General features: G+C 41.4%; 1 protein-coding gene across 2 annotated transcripts in view; it reads left to right on the forward strand.

The window, feature by feature from the left end:
• The first annotated feature begins 332 nt into the window (after positions 1-332).
• LOC136877228 (probable ATP-dependent RNA helicase DHX35) overlaps positions 333-17,854 on the forward strand; it is a 253,925-nt gene continuing 236,403 nt past the window's right edge. Inside the window, exons 1-2 of one of the 2 annotated variants that reach the window (XM_067151082.2) lie at positions 333-670; positions 1,832-1,892. In XM_067151082.2, coding sequence (XP_067007183.1) covers positions 1,853-1,892 — 40 coding nt within the window. In that variant the 5' untranslated portion in view covers positions 333-670; positions 1,832-1,852. Of the gene's footprint in view, positions 671-1,107; positions 1,148-1,831; positions 1,893-17,854 lie in introns of those variants that run through there. The other variant, XM_067151083.2, reaches the window with a different exon arrangement.

The following is a 17,854-nucleotide window of genomic DNA, read 5'->3' on the forward strand; positions in this document are numbered from 1 at the left end:
CTGTCACAGTACCATTGGACCGGTAGCAGCAAACTGCGAGTCTCATCGGAACACTGCACAGTAGCAGTGGACCGGTAGAGAAGAGGATCCTGGAGCAGGTTGTCACTGCTCCATTCGGAGAATAGGTGATGCGTACCGGTACGCCAGTACCGACACACCTCTATCCTAGTCCATCCCTTACATATCCAAAGCGGGTAGCCGTCTCTACTGTATTTGGCCGAACCTATGACCTAATGCCGTCAATTAACTGGTTGGAGCTATACGAAGAGGAAGCTATGGTGTCGATGGGAATCTATTACCAGAAAAAGAAAAGGGCTCTCCGACGAAATACCTGAATTTTATCCGTAGTCTCATCATGCTTTAACTCATAGAAAAGAAAGCAACGAAAAATGTGCTTGGTGCTGCAAAGTTGATAACACTGATGTAACACCTCCACTTCCCTCACGCGATTTGTGAATACCTCCCACCTCCCACTGATAGGTATCAAATAAACGTCATTTTCATTGATATGAATTACACTACGCTTTCGAAGAAAGTTTGATGAGAATGCTCAGCGAAAAGTGTAATCAAATTTGAAGAGCGTGTCGTACAACTGTTCTAGTGACATACTAACCTGAACTTCAAAATACCGAACTGTCGTAAACGATTTTGATCACATGGCGCGATAAATGTAAGTGGGGTGTAGACCAGATGTTTCTGATAACATTCACTCTTAATAAGTGTAATTCTTGATATTCTTCGACATGTGTTTAATACATATTTGGTGAATCGATTAGTAGCGTAGGTATTATAATCCTTCGATGGGAGTGATTAACCTATATTTCTTTTTTGAGGTTCTGTAACCACCTTTTCCTACTCGCAAAATAGTTGTAAATCGTGAGTTATGCTTTATTGCCACTGTTATAAACGTAGGTTATATTCAGAATTTAGCGAACATTTGTTTGCATGATTTATTCACGAACAAGTATGTTTGTTACTTTGATTCTTCGCTATTCTCCCTGCATTTATGAAAACATTGAAGGTAGATCTACAGTGAGCTTATCTAATCTAATTGAAGGTAGGCTGGGCACATTTTTAATAGATAAGACAAACTTTCAGTGCCGTAGTCATGAAACCCAAACAAACTAATTGCTATACCTAGGTATAGGTGTGTTTGTTTTTCTCTATGCTAAATTATAAATCTGATTTTTAATTAATGCAATGCAGTCGGTTAGTTTGGTTATATTTATATGTGTTTGTAACCTTTTTTGTTGTGTAGAGTGAGATGCAAAAAACGGAGAAAATATCTCCTCTTTAAGTTTCTGCCTAGTCATACGTAGGGTGTAACTCTTTGGGATCTGAATAGTTGTCTGCAGTACTGCCAAACTCAAGTTCTAGAATGGTAGAATTCGATGATCTGTTAATGAAGTTAGTTCAGAACGGTGTCAGTGAAAGTTTCTCAGAACAATGACGGTAAAAGTTTCTCATTACCGTATTAAGATTTTCAATATTTGAATTTTGTTAAAGTTCTGTATCAGAGTGCTTCTTAGAAGAAGCTACCAGATATCTTTCATTACCCCCACAGTTGTTGTTATTAATAAGTTAAATGGATCTTCTTATCTGACAGGCTGTGGCCGACATTCTTGTTGCATCATATGGTAAAACACTTGTTTGTTCTCTTGTCAGTAGCGTAAATGTTTTACACGAGTTCATGTTTGTGCTATTCAATTTTCTGTCCCTTAACATTTGCATCTCCTGCTTGCATTATGAAGCTCCTTTTAGGTGTTATTCTAGTGTTATCTTTTTACACTTTGGATTAAAATTATAAAACATATGTTTCTTAATTTTTCAGAATACCAATGAGTTATAGACTATGACTGCTTCGACTTCAAAACCTAAATTCCTCAAACCAGGTAAGACATTGTCAGTACTAGTGACATGAGGTATTGTGGACTTGTAATATCAACTATAGCAGTCCTTGTTTTTAGGTCCTGTAGTATGAGTGGGTAGTAGTGAATGTCAATTTATCTCCTATTAGGGATTTGTGGCAAGTTTTTGACAGTATACTACTGACTTGAGTAGTTGTGGACTTGCACTTCATCCTTATTGAGAGATTTGTTGTAGTGTGTGTGAGACAGAGATGCCACTGCTGTGGATTTTCCATAGTTTCATCAGTTTTCTCACACAGTAATACAGAAGAGGTACTGACTATTATGGTTTTTACAAATTTGAAACAGGCTGTTATTTGTAACCTCTCGAATTTGAAATAGCCTATCATTTGTAACTTTCTGCTAATATTTCTATTACTTTTGATATAGTAATGAGTTGACCGAGCAAGTGGCTATGCGGTTTGGTTCTCTTAGCTCTCACCTTGCATTCGGGAGATACTGGATTCAAACCCCACTGTCGGCAGCTCTGAAGGTGGCTTACCGTGGTTTCCCTTTTTCACACCAGGCAAATGCTGGGGCTGTAAATTAAGGCCATGGTCGCTTCCCACTCCTAGCCCTTTCCTATCCCATCGTCGCCGTAAGACCTACCTGTGTAAGGCTTTTCAGGCGTTTGCTCTATTAAGCAGCGTTTCGTCTTAGGTCTGACACTAGACTAATCAGAGTGGGGTGTGTCAGACCCTACCCACTGACGCTGGGGTGTATGCACGTGAAGTTATCAGAAGCCCATATAAGAGGCACAGTCTGATAACTGCATACGGGAGATAAATCTCCACAATGGAATTAATGCCCGCCTAGCAATTTCGAATGGAAAATTCTAAGTTCCCATAGAGGGAATTACAGACCTACCTGTGTCGGTGCGACGTACGGTAAAGCACATTGTAGGAAAAAAAAAAATGCCTTCGCTGATTATTACTTCTGTTGCCCCTTTTTTTTTTTTGTTTGCAAAGTGATATCTTGTAATACAAATGTTACAGTGTCTTAACTGTTGAGTATAAGCTCACCGGACAAGTTTGGAAGCAAGTCCACAAGGTTGTGCAGGTATGTCACATCCAATTTAAGCCACTTGCTTTGGATTTGATTGCATAATTCCACCAAATTGCAGGGATACTGATGTCTGTGTTTTACCCGCTGTTGCAACATGTCCCACACATTTTCAATGGAGTTAATGTCAGGTGATTTTGCAGGCCAGTCAAGATGTAATCAGGTGGGGGAATGCTCATAAAACCAGTCTCATAACTTTGCTGTTATCTTGAAAAATTGGCAGATGTGTGAAGGGCATGTTAGAGGTCACCTCAGTAAACGGGCCCAATGTACTACAAATAATAGTGATGTGGGTGTTTAAAATATTGTCCGAACTTGACCTAAGTTTTAGGTCATACATGCCAAATCAATAAACCGAAGGGTAAAAATCACAGCACCCAATTAGACATTTCTATATTGAGCGATTACAATGTCACCAAGACACTGTTCTTGTTCTTGCTTGATATGCTCAGCTTGTGAAAAACTAAATTTAATTAATGTTATTGGCTTTACATCCCACTAACTACTTCTATGGTTTTTGGAGACCCTGAGGTGCCAGAATTTAGTCCACCAGGAGGTCTTTTACGTGCCAGTAAATCTATTGGCACAAGACTGACGTATTTGAACACTTTCAAATATCACTGGACTGAGCCAGGACCGAACCTACCAGGTTGGGGTCAGAAAGCTAGCGCCTCAATCATCTGAAGCACTCTGTCCGACTTGTGAAAAACTAGATGAGGTCATATTTATCTTTATCATATTTAACATTTTTCCTCCAAAGGGTCTACTCATTAGCAAAAGACTAAAAGTTTTAGGGCTAGTGCAGTGTTTGCTAAGTTTATTTACTCATCAGAAGATGCAGTACAGTCATGACGTTCTACACTGTGCAGCACTCTTAGATAGATAGATAGATAGATAGATAGATAGATAGATAAGAAATGGGTGAGCCCTGTCTTCGCAGAGCTCCACACGTAGGTCTATGAAGACCCTTTGTGCCCCTTGAACGGGTTTGCCTAGTCCAGCCCTAGTGCTCCTATAAAGGATACCAGTGTCTGGATTTTGGCATTCCTGATGTCCTCCAGGCTCACAAAGTGTGAGCCCAAGTATCGATGTCTAGTGCTTGCAAAAGCCTCGCACTGACATAACACATGCGCGGAGGTCTCCTCCTCCTTACCGCATCTTCTACACATCGGATCCTGGGTGATTTTCATGATGTGTAGGTGTCTCTGTAAGGTATTGTGGCCTGTTAACAGTCCAACTACCATTCTCATTCTGGTCCTATTCAAATTCATTAGGACCTTTTTATAGCTTTGACTAGGTCCTTTGATAAGTTCACGTGCCTGTCTTGCTATGGTTAACCTCTTCCAAATATCTATGTGTGACTGGTTTATCCATTGGGATATTGCCAGTCTCACACTTCGGAGTGACACTCCCAGGAAGGGCTCTGGTCCTGTGAAGGAACCCATTGAGCCCTGTTTCGCTAGTTTGTCAGCTTCTTCATTTCCACTGATTCCTGTGTGCCCAGGAACCCATAATAAGGTAACTGAGCTAAGCTCACACAGCTGATCTAACATCCTTTGGCATTCCCATACCAGTTTTGATGTTGTTTTAACTGCACATAGTGCTTTTAACGCTGCCTGGCTATCACTACATATAGTGATGTGTCTTCTGTGTCCAGGCATATTCCATATATTTAAAGCACAGGCTAGTATTGCGTATACTTCAGCCTGGAAAACAGTAGCATATTTACCCATAGGAAGGGAGAGCCTTGTCTTAGGCCCCCAGACCCCGGCGCCTGTGCCCGCCTCCGTCCGCGAGCCATCTGTGTACCATGTACAGCCCCCAGACTTAAGACGGGCCCCAGCGTCTGCGGCCCACTCCTCCCTTGTGGGTATCACCACTGTGAATTTATAATACAAATTAAAGCTAGGCTTCATCAGATCCCCGATCATCATTGTCGTAGGGCAAGTCTGGTGAAGCCTTGTAAGAACAGAGGCATGACCTCTATTCGGATTTTTGAAGGACCATCCTCCGAGTGACCAAAGGCGATAAGCACTCATTCCCGCTATTACCTTAACATATAAATGTAAGGGGGGAAAACCTAGGATGGCCTCCATTGCACATAATGGTGTAGTATCCAGTGCCCCTGTTATTCCTAGACACGCAAGTCTTTGGACACTGTTTAACTTGGTGCTCACAGTTTTACTCTCTGAGCCTGGCCACCAGACTATAGATGCATAGGTGATCGTGGGCCGTACAATGGAGATATAGAGCCACTGGACCACCCTAGGTCTTAGGCCCCAAGTCTTCCCGACGGCCCTGCGACAGGCCCACATAATCTTGCGAGCCTTATCCACCTTATGATCTATATGTTTCTTCCAACTCAGTCTTGCCTCGAGGATTACCCCTAGGGGGTACGATGCGCAAAGGTATCACCGAGATATCACTATAAAATTTGTCACAAATGGAACATAGCAATTGCTTTTACACATATCAAGTGAAAAATTCCTGGCACATTAAGAAATATTTCATTTTTGGAGTATATTATGTATGCGTAGTTTACCACTTTACAAGTACATTTGGTGTTACGCTCACAGTGACACACGTATGTCTTTTGTCTCACACGTTGAACAATTTCGTGTGTAATGTCTTTGTTCGCTGAAGTTCTTTGATCACGACGAGTTGTGGACTTGTGCCCTAACTGATTCATTAAGTTATTTATTGGTCCAGGGATCATGCTACTTCGGCAATAGCTTAAGGTCTTGTAATTTAACAATAACCTGTTCATTTGCCTCATCGAAAAATGAATACTGTTCACCTCCATTTTGCTTTTTGAACTAGCCGCTCTACTCATAATGGACAAAGATAATGAGAATCCACAGACATAGCACTCGCATTCCTCGGTGCTAGCCCTGGACCTCAAGAAAAGAACAAAAGACGGCATCAGCAGCGGAATACGACATAAACCAGTCCTGTCTACAAGCCTTAAGTATGTTTTCATATTTCTCAAATAACGACGGTATTTCTTAATGTGCCAGGAATTTTTCACTTGATATGTGTAAAAGCAATTGTTATGTTCCATTTGTGACAAATTTTATAGTGATATCTCGGTGATACCTTTGCGCATCATACCCCCCCTAGGTACTTAACCGAAGTTGTCTTAACTAATTTTTTTCCGAATAGGAAAGGCTCTGACAGTCCGTCTAGCCTCCTCCTCCTGGTAAATACCACGAGCTCCGTTTTATCGGGATTAACCGACAAGTCTGTCTCGTGACACCATCTTTCCACCCTACGTAGAGAGCTCTGTACGAGTTCGGAAACCATACTGGGGAAATTTCCTACCGCCATGAGGCTTATGTCGTCTGCATAGCCTTGGGCGTATATTCCTCCAACATTTAACCTGGTAAGTAGTTCGTCCACTACCAGACACCATAATGTTGGTGATAATACTCCTCCCTGTGGACACCCCCTGTCTATATTAGCTCTCAGCATTACAGCGTTGAGAGTAAACAGAACTTGACGGCCCTGCAGTGAGGCCATAATCCATTTTATGAGCATACTGCTCACTCCTCTTCTCTCTAGACTACGTTCTATGGAGCCCAAAGATGTATACTTAAAGGCCCCTTCTATATCTAGGAATACAACCATAGCAAGTTGTTGCTGATCCAAAGCACTCTCCAGCTTAGAAACCAGCTGGTGTAGTGCCGTCTCAACCGACTTCCCTGGTTGATATGCATGTTGATGAGAATGCAGGGGAAAGTCTCTTAATACTTTCTCCCTGATATGTCTATCCACCAGTCTTTCCAAGGTCTTAAGTAGAAAAGACGTTAGACTAATGGGTCTATAATCCTTAGGTCTAGTATATGAAGACCTTCCGGGTTTAGGTATAAATACCACCTTCGCCTGACGCCACAAGGAGTACACGTACCCCATAGTGAGACAGGCTCTAAAGATTCTGACCAGGTATGGTATAAGGACCCCCCCCGCCTCCTGAAGAAGCGCCGGGAAGATCCCATCCACACCTGGGCTTTTGTAAGGGGCAAAGGATTCTAATGCCCACTTAACCCTTCTTGGGGTAACAATCTCTGCGGCTTCCCTCCAGCCACTTTTATCGGGTCTGAAGGATCCGCTCGATTCTACCTCACTATTCGTGATTACCGAACCTGGAAAGTGGGCATCAAGCAATAAGCTCAGGGTCCCCCCCTCTGTGGATGTGTATCCACCAGAAGGAGTCTCCAATGAGCCCAGCCTTGCCCTTCTATCCAAGGTTAAAATTTTATGAAGCCTTGCCGCTTCATGTTGACTTTCAATGGAGTCACAAAATTGTCTCCAAGATTTCCTAGAAGCCTTTTTGACTTCTGACTTGTACCTTCTTTGTGATTCTTTGTAAGAATCTAGGCTTTCTTGATCCTGAAGTTCCCTGTATTTATTCCAGAGCCTTCGTGTATTTCTCCTCAGGTGTTCAAGATAACTATTCCACTTAAAGCTTCCTGTTACTCTTTTTGCCTTAACAATAGGGCAATTTAATTCATAAGAGGTAACCAGTGTCCGTGTGAGAAAACTCACACTGAGCTCCAGCTCCTCTTTGTTTTTAATTATATTTGAGGGTCCTCCCTCCAGTCCCCTCCTCACGTCCTCCCTAAAAGATATCCAATCGGTTCGTCTAGGGTTTCTGTAAGACGGGATCTCGATGGAGCCCTCTATATAAAACACAATGTGTCTATGATCTGACAAGGAAGGCTCCAAAGAGACCTTCCAGTCTTTAAATTCCTGCATGATTCCCATGGAACCCAGGGTAAGATCTATGATCCCTTCGCTCCTATTATTAATGAAGGTAGGGGTATCACCAATATTCATGATCTCAAGATCAGTTGTACATAGAAATTCTATGAAGTGCTCTCCCCTTCGGTTTGTATTTTTACTTCCCCAAATGCTATGATGAGCATTGGCATCACATCCTACTACGAGGTTTAATCCTTGTTTCCTACAGTATATCACCAGTCTCTTGAACTCCTCCGGCGGGGGTGGAGATTCAGAGTCTCCTGGGAAATATGCAGAACAGACAACCAAGTCTCTTGGCTGTCCGCCCTCTTCATATCTCATTAGGACTGCTACTAGGTCTCTAGTAATGAAACCCGGTATAGCCCAAGCGTTATGATCCTTAACTAGTATACATGCTCTAGGCTTCTCCTCTGCTATTACACTGAATAGAGTGAAACCTGCACATTTTAGTCCCATGATATGTCCCTGTCTAAGCCAGGGTTCTTGTATCAGGGCGACCGAAAACCCGCCTTTCTGGATACTTCTATTAAGTACCCTAGAGGCCGCTATACAATGTTGTATATTTGCTTGTATGAAAGTAATCATTCTTTACTTTCATAGAATACTTTACCTTATGCGGTCTCCGGAACTTGCAGCTCCGTCTCCCGCGATGGATCCTGGGGCTTGGCTGGCCCCGGTTCTTGTCCGGGCTCCAGCTCTTCGCCCCTGCTGGTCTCGGTTTTATCTGTGGTGGGGTTGGTCCTCTGCTTGTCACGCTTGCCCTCCACTAATGTGAAGGTAGCCACATGCACCCCGCAGAAGATCTTCTTCCCTACCACTTTCTCCACATCCCTGGAGTCCATGCTGACCACAAGGCGGACGCCTCTCTTCTCCTCCTTGCGGTCGTAGACCCTCCAGCTGGCGGGATTTAAGCCATGGTTCTGGCGTGCCATTCTTCCCAAAAGGACGTTATTGTCCTTTGGTTGTCCTGGTATCCAGACCATGATTCTCTTGTAGGAAAGGAGTTTGTCCATGCCCACAATTGTGAGCCTGGCTCCTTCCCACGGTTGTATACCTGTAACAAGGCTAGAAAACCATGCTACAGTTTCATTGTTCTCCGCTATGATGATGGCCGCACCCCTTGACAGATAGCAGTCCAGGAACTGAGGCTTAATGGGCCCCTGCTCCGGAAGCTCGTCTATCAGATTGGTGATAGCCTCTTCCACAGCTTCCACCTGTTTCTCGGATAGCTGCTGGTCAGGATATCCCACAGGTACTATGGCCATCCTGATCCCAGCTTTAGCTATCCTGGCGTACTCCACTTTGGGTCTCTTGCGGGTCTGCCGATCTTCTTCTGGGGTTGCCCCCGACAGAAGTCGTTTCCCCGTTGGCATCTTGGTGGATGGGGTCTTCTGTGCCCTAGAAGCAGAGCCCTTTTCAGGGTCCCGCCTCTTGTGCCCATTGGATCCCTCCACTGTTGTCGCTGTTGTGGTAGTAGAAGTCCCCTCAGCCCCAGGAGTTAGGCCTTCTTTGGCCTGCTCCTGGGCCTTTAAGGCCTTCTTGTATCTCCTCTTTTCAGCGCCAGAGCGCTGTTTCTTCTTCTTCTTCTTCTTCTTCTTCTTCTTCTTCTTCTTCTTTTGAACCTGCAGATTGCCCACCTCTTGAGTGAGCCCTCTAACTGTTGAAGTCGAACTGTCCGAGGGTATCTCCGAAGAGTCCCCTTCGGTTGTTGTTGTGCTGGTATTTCTCTCGGAGGCCCCAGAAGAGCTCTCCGGTTTATGGGTGGCTACGGAACTCATGTAGGTCCCACGAGTAGCTAGGGAAATATATGTCCGCCCAGGCAGAGCCCCGCATACCTGGGTAAGGCTACTTACTTCGAGAGGGCGCCAAGTATCTCGAAGGCTCCGTTCAAGACACATCTCCCATGAGCCATGCACCCCATCGGCACGGGTCGCGTTACACCTTAGGGTTGGGCGGTGCTTTAGCTTCCTCCTCCTTGTATGCCGAACGGTTACCCAATAGGGCTCCATTCGGCATCGCAAGAAAGGAGCTACTAGTCCCCCTCACCGCGAAGAGGATCTTCAATTGAAGAGGGTAACCAAGGTTAGCCCCCTACAATTGTAGAAGCACACACGAGTGGGCAGCACTCTTCCTTGTTCACAGTTACTGTGAATGTATAAATTTTGGAGCTGACCTTGTGCTCAGGACATATTTTGCATTTTACTATGCATTTCCCACTTTGTTGCTTCACTTGAACATAACCTATAGCACTGTCACCCTTTCTCTGCTAGTATTGTAACATGAATATAGTTTATTGTTCAATATAGGTGTAGAAAAATGAAATAAAGATATTTAATGTTTCTCTTTCATGCGCCTCGGAAGTGGGAAAATCTATATTTTTCAGGAATGATAGGTTATGGAACTATAGTACTATAATGCTAACTACATTTTTATGTTCGTGCTGAAGTCAGATTTGTTACTTCAGTAATGGTGAAAGCCCGAATATGTAATGTTATTCTCTAATATGGGAATCAGTCTAGAGTAAATGGCAGAGGTGATCCAGTGACGGTTCAGTTGCAGGCTACCGCGCGTGCGTATGTACGGCAGAATACGGTGCTCAAAATCATTTATTATGCATTTTACTCACCATTTTTACAGTTTATGCTGAAAATGTTCCTCATGCACTGCCAAACATAATCGGCATGTCCTAATGAAGTTTTCGGTTACTCTACCAAGTTCTTCAGCACTGATGGATGCAATTGCAGCTCTTATATTGTCTTTAAGTTTAATGTGTGAGTGTTGTTCCCATAAACTACATTTTTTAACATTCCCCACAAATAAAAATCACATGTCGTTAAATCTGGGCTACGAGGGGGCCACAGATTTTTACTTATGATCCTTGTACCAAACACGCTTCAGTAAGGAGGTAACGACCTTTACATCTATTTTTATTGTTTACTGAACCTGTATGTTTGAATCTCTTTGCCAGTTGTTTTATTGTCCGATTGATAGGAATGGGTCTCCCTGGAAATTTCGCTTGAAACTTTTGTCTTGTCCTAGCGCATGATTTTTTGCACTTACTGTAAGTTTTGTGCAGATATACACATTCAGGTAACAAATATTTCACATACATTACAGCACTATACACAATCACAATTAAAAATATACAATACGACATACAGCACACAGTAGCTTCAATGAACACCCTAGTATTTCGGAGCTCAGCTCTCAGCACTGTACCGGAATCTGCACGTGCCAGCTACTGGTGGCGGCCTGTCATCGGCGGCCAAGCTTGAGCGAGAAAGTTCTTGCCAAGCATAAATAAAGACCTTGTATATAAAATATGCCACTTACCAATTTGCTTTTGAACCACAAATTTCTGCAGCCACAAAAGTGTTATTATTTCTCAAGAATGATGCCACCATGATGGCATCCACACATGGTAGATTGACTTTTTTGAATCCTTCTGTCATTTTGAAGTTATTTGCCATCACGAATAGTAAACAGTCTGCTTTTAGTAACAGCTGATGCACAATGGCTGGTAGAGCTGTATGCGGTACTGGATCGTTACATCACAACCCGCCGCTTACGTCAGGGGACGTTTTACTCGCCTTGCAGAAAGAGACTACTTTTTAATGGTAGAAAACACTGCAACATACCACAATGTAATATGGTACATACTATTTCATTTTTAAAATAAAAAATTACGCATGTTCGCCATTCTGACGCCGTGTTTCGTGGCCATGTGTAGTACACCACTGCTTGTAGACATGTTGAACAGTCCATTACAAAACATCCAACAAATCCAGCAGCTTCACGCACTGTATGGCCATGGGCATGACCAAACACAATTGCCCCTTTTTGCCACTCTGTCACATCCTTACATGTACACATGTTGATGTATACTGCCCGCTTGAAACATCAATGTCTCACTGATCGCTACTGCTTTATGCTCGTGTAGAGGCAGTGCGCATGCGATCGAGCATGAGACTAGTTTGCTATGCCATCTGTAGAGACTTAACGATCCATCTGTGCGTGCACACTAGGGTGACTAATTTTTTGTCCAGTGAGCTTATGATGGAATAGACCAGGGATGGCGAACCTATGCCATGCGTGTCACTAGGTGACACGCAAACACGATTTCGATGGTACACCACATGCACATATTAACGTTTTGTACTATAGACTATTCATATCTTGTGCATCTATAGTCATAGTGTTTCAGGTTTAAGAAATAAATACTGAAAATGTAAGTTCTAGTTCCATTCGGAAGTGCATTAAGGCAACATTACAACACTGATAGGTCCGGAAGTCAAGTGAGATAAATGTCAGATGCAGCCGGCGAGCCATTTTTCACCCACATCAGTCAAGTAGTGAAGTTTGGCTTGTGTGTGTTTGCCAGCAGTGCTTAATTTTTCTTAGTGTGTAGCTGTTTATTGTTTTGAATTCTTTAAGACAAATAGTTGTCAAGAGATTATCCCAATGTCTAGATTTGGAGAAATTTTTGCAATTTATTTCAAAATCTCATATTGCAAAAATGAATTATGTTACGGTCTCTTCTTTTCTTTATTTTGTGGCTGGATATTGCCAGTTCAGAATTGGTGTTGACTGAATTTCAAGAAAGCAGTACATGGGTGAACAAATTCATACAACCTGGTGGAGCACTTGTGAAAATCGAGTAAGCTGTTGATGGTGAATACTTAACCAGTGGAACAGCCTCCCACAAAAGTTTTCAGCCACGAAAAAACTTGCCACAGCGCTACTTACCCATACGCCTGCGAACAGCTATTTTCTACTATGAACGTTGTGAAGTCAACAGTTAGAAACAGTCTTGGTTCAGACCTAAGTGGTTCTTGTGTGTTATTGAAGACAAGTTATGAACCTAACATAAATGACATGGCTACTAAGATTCAGCAACAAGTTCCACAATAAAGTTGAGAACGTGATTTTACTTAAAGTCCTTTAGTAATAATAGTATTTTTGATTTTTATATCTAATAATACTTAATGACGAAGTGTGTTACAATGGGCGCTTACTATATTTTCTTAAAACTTACAATTCAAAAAAGGAATTTTTGCGGTATTGGCAAAATGTGACCACGGAAGCAAAATTGGGTTCATTAAATTTCAGCAAGACGGCAATAAAATTGTTCAGTTCATTCCTCAAAAATCGCCGTCGGTGTGTCAAAGTAAATAATAGGAGATCTGAGTGGCTTAACAAACCCCTCGGTGTCCCCCAAGGGTCTGTACTTGGACCATTGCTGTTTGCAATTTACTTACACGATGTTGCCAAATCGATTACACATTGCAAGTATCATCTTTATGCTGATGATCTGCAGATCTACTACCACTCAAGAACTGATAAAATTCATAGTGCTGTACAACAAGTTAACGCAGATTTAAGTCTCATAAGTAATTTTTCATCGAGTAACAATCTCAAAATTAATCCTCTTAAAACGCAAGCAATAATCATTGGTACTTCGAAAAACTTACACGTCTTAAAACAATACAAAATTCCTCCTGTAACACTAAACAATACCAATATTCCATATTGTGAAACAGTTATGAATCTTGGTGTGGCTATAAGCGAAACATTGAACTGGTTGCAACATGTGACGAAAGTGTGCCAAAAGATATATCAAAGCCTGCATCCCCTGAAGCGGTTTAAAAATATATTTCCTTGGTCCCTGAAAAAAAAAAAAAACTCATTCAATCACTTTTGTTTCCAATTCTCGGATACTGCGATACAGTTTTTATTGATATCAATAACAAGCAAGGCATGAGACTGCAACGTGCCCAAAATGCATGCATCAGGTATGCATTTGACATATGACCATATGCCCACGTATCCCCATACTATAGACAATTATCGTGGTTACGACTGAATGACAGATGTAGACTCCATGCAACTACTTTGTTGTATCAAGTGCTTTCTGAAAACACTCCTTTTTACCTATCCACCAGATTTCGCTACCTTAGTTCCCTACACCTGTTCAATACCCAGTCAGGCTGTACGCTAGAAATTCCTATGCATCGAACTGCAACCTACAACAGATTGTTCACGATCACCTCCACGAGCTGGTGGAATGAACTCCCCAATGACATCAGGGAAGCTAAATCTAAGACAAAATTTAAAATCCTTTGCCAGCGTCATCTTCCAGTCTTTCTTAAGTGTGAATGGGATGCATGAATGAGAGTGAATATGGTTGTTTATTGTAATGTGTTCCTGTTTATACTTTAGTTATACTTTACTCACTTTAGTTAGTTTAGTTAGTGATACTTTAGTTGCTTTAGTTATATTTTAGGTTGTAAAGATTTCATATGTTTAAATTTTATGTAAAAATTATATTGCATATACATGAAGTGGTTAAGTGTAAGAAAGGGCCGGGAGCTCTAACTTCGCCACAATAAAGACGCTTTAATAATAATAATAATAATAATAATAATAATAATAAAAGATGCAATCAAGTGTATTATTTTACAATACATACGTAATAACATATTATGAAACATAATTTGGAGTTGGGGATGGAAGTCGGGGGTGGGGTTGTAGCCATTATAAAGGAAAATAAAAAGTGGCACAGTAGACAGTTGAGAATAACAAACCAGACTTAAAATGGCACACATGTTGGAAAAGGTTCGCCATCCCTGGAATAGACAGTATCTTCATTATATACTAGCAAGATATCCGTGCTTCACTACGGTTTTAAACTGAAAATTATTATTCAGAGGTTGTTATTCAAATGGTTTTAGGGGAATGTTTATTTATTTTCTGATCAAACATTCATTTGAACACCATACGGAAGAATTTGAATGTTTTAAACCCTATCTTATTTAACTTCTAGGATGTATAAGCGACCAGCCTGTGAAATTTTTATTTTGAATGTCGAACAGTTACGGAGGAATGAATACTTTTTTAAGTGGTGAATGTTTTTAAATATTTATTAACATCTAGGTTATAGAAGACCACCCTTCATTTAAAAAAGTTAAGTTTGTGCCTGAAACAGTTTTTGAGTGTCAACCACCATCTAAACCCCTCAGGAGAGAAATATTTTTAAGTATGCAGTATTTTACACCTAGGACATAAAAGAAGACCCTTCTCATAAAATTACAACTTTGTACGTCAAACGGTTTTGGAGGGATGAATAATTTTGTTTACGGAGCTAACCTCATTTAACACCTTAGGGGTGGAACATTAAAAATTGTTTCCTATTTCACACCTAGGATTAAAATATATACCGCTATTTGGAATTTTGTCATCATACGTTAAACCGTTTCGGAGGAAGGAATGAATATATTTGTTTTCGGATCTTGACCCCCATTGAACTCTCTGAGCGGTTAAATTTGTTTCAAACCTTCTGTTATTTAACACCTAGGATATCATTTGAAATTTTAACTTCATAATTCAAACGGTTTCATATAAATGCATATTTTTGTCATCATTCCTCACCCTCCCACCCAGTCAAAACCCCCTTAGGGATCTATTGTTTTAAGTCCACTTCTTATTTGTATCCTCATAAAAAGAATTCAACTCCTTTTACACCCCCTTAAGTTGATTCCAACCCCCCCTACCTCCCCTGCTGCAAAATACGTGTGTGTCTATTTTTAAAGGAGATTCCAAATACCAATTTTCTTGTCTGTAACATCCTTTGTTTTCGAAATATAAGTTTCCTCAAACCAAGAATTCAACTCATTTTTCAATTCATTTATCCCCCTCGCCTTAATTGGATTTTCTAAAAACAATAGAATACGTGTTTATTGTTAAAGGAGATTCACATCTGTAACATCTTTAGTATTTGATATATAAATATCCTCATAAAATTAATTGAATACTTTCCTCATTTCTTTTCTCCCACCCCATTGATAACATCCATGAACTTCCTGTGAAAGTTAACTTGTTGACCTGACCTTGTGGTTGGAACTGGTAGTTTAGAGGCTGTGCTTCTTATTGGTGTGTGTTGATCAGCAACTGCTGGTGGTAGCAAAGGTAGATGAATGGTGGAACCATTGGTTCTGTTTTTTGGAGGAGCTGAAGGAGTGTCCTGCAATAGAAAAGCAGGTTTTAAGTAATCATTGCTAATTTTTTTTTTTTCCTGTTTCCACTTGAAAATATTTGTTGGTATGAGTCAGAACTAGGTTACGTCCATCGTAGTTAGGCTGTAGAGGTGTTCTTCTGGTGTTGTCTTATGAAGACTTATTTACTGGTCATGAGAACTGAATGAACAAAAAAAGTTTGATATTCAGTTGGAAGTGGTTGAAGTGTCCTCATATGTTCTTTTAGTTTAAAAACAAAAGATAGAACATTGGTGATTAGTTGCTAGTTTAATGGTGCACTATTGAACTCGGGCATGATGTGAGAGCAGAGACCCATTAAGAAGTTATCAGTTATCTTTCTTGGTAGCTTGAGGACCCAGTTGTTTTGAGAGCTGTGCTTTCGAAGCCGACCAGTAGACGGTATGATCTATTGATTTTGTCGTTTGCTGCTGGATGATATGCTGTAGTCTTGATGTGGGTAATACCTAGAGTATTGCCTTCTGTGTTCGGTGGTGAAGATCTCTGGTACGTTGAAACAAGATTTCCTTGTGAATAATATTGCATAGGAGATGTTTTCCGCTGTGATATCTACCAATGGAACAGCCTCTGGCATTTTGAGAAATGGTCAGTTATCATGAGGAGATGATATAGATGTTGATTCCCATAGGAAACCTGAAATATTTGTCCTGAATGAGTAAATTTATAATACCAATAAAGTTGGTCCATTATTGGACATTATAAATTTTCCAGCTAACTCATTCCTGATTGCCAGCATTTTGCCCCAGTGTGCTAAGTTGGGCTTATCAGTTGGTAAACCAAAACAATAACAATAGTGAAGGGACAGGACAGGGATGGGAACTGCCTACATAAATCCTTAATGGCTGGCAACAACGTATTACTTAATTGATAGCCAGTGTTTTCCAAATTCATACGTTCCTCATCGCCAGATGTTTAATTCCAGGCTTGTGTCAATTTCATGCTTTCATATGTGTGTATACCTGTTATGTGACCCTCTCAGACTGATTCTGATGGTTCAGTCAGCTTCTGCTTCGAACGCTAGCGCTGTACCGCGCCCAGTGAGCCATATGGTGATGAATGAACATACCACTTCCACTTCTATTATAACGCCTACATTCAAACCTCGTTGTTTGAAAAGCCTTTCTCGTGAACAGTCGAAATTTTCTTCTGAAGACGCAGAGCAAAATTCTCTGTGAAACGTAAAGAATTTCATCTTATTTTCTTGACACGGCATAAACTCAAAGCCCTATATCATTTCTCTAAGATACGGGCCGTGAAAACATTAAAGCCAACATTAAAAACGTCTGTAGGGAGGATACTTTTAAGAAGGCTTCAAAATTCAGAAAATTAAGGAGAAAGAAATCTATTCTTCTTTATGCTTTCTGCTGAGATGCGGGGACCATAACATCATTCCTAACTGTGTGAAGCTGAAGCACACGTTAAGTACTTCGAAGGCCAGGAGAATATATCAACGCGCTAGCAAGGCTTTTGTGATTGAGAGAGTGCATTACACTCGTAAGGAACTGGACTCAATCTCCCGAGAGTTGTTTTGTTTGCACCTGCTGTTAAGCAACACTCTCTCACAGGAATTGTGGCTGTCTTTCGATCGCATTACTGTTACACAGGCTGAACACAAATTCAACCAGGTGTCATTCAGACAGAAATCTAAGTTCCTTCGACTAGCTCAGAAATAGGCGGTCTCTTGCACGAACCCAGATGCTACTAAACTGTCGTCAGTCTTTCCAAGAAATCCTTGGACGTGAACCAAACGGCAGTTCTAGCTAGGGGTCTTAATTTCGCTGTCGCACCCCCTAAAATTCCCACTGAGGAGTTAATTCCTTGCGTTGAGGCAGCCATCCACAAACTACCTGTGGATGAGGCTGAGGAGTTAAGACAGAAATGTGTGAGACTCATACGGTTCGCTGTTGTAACCACGCCAATTTAACAAGATGCGAGAGGAGAGCTCTGAAGGAACTTAAGAGATGATTCTGAACTGACCATTCTCTCAGCTGATAAGGGTAATGCGACGGTAGTTAGGTACACAGACGAGTATAAGAATAAGATCTCGGCTATATTGTCAGAGCCTGTTTACAG

This window comes from Anabrus simplex, chromosome 7 (assembly GCF_040414725.1).
Source record: "Anabrus simplex isolate iqAnaSimp1 chromosome 7, ASM4041472v1, whole genome shotgun sequence".
Lineage (NCBI taxonomy): Eukaryota > Metazoa > Arthropoda > Insecta > Orthoptera > Tettigoniidae > Anabrus > Anabrus simplex.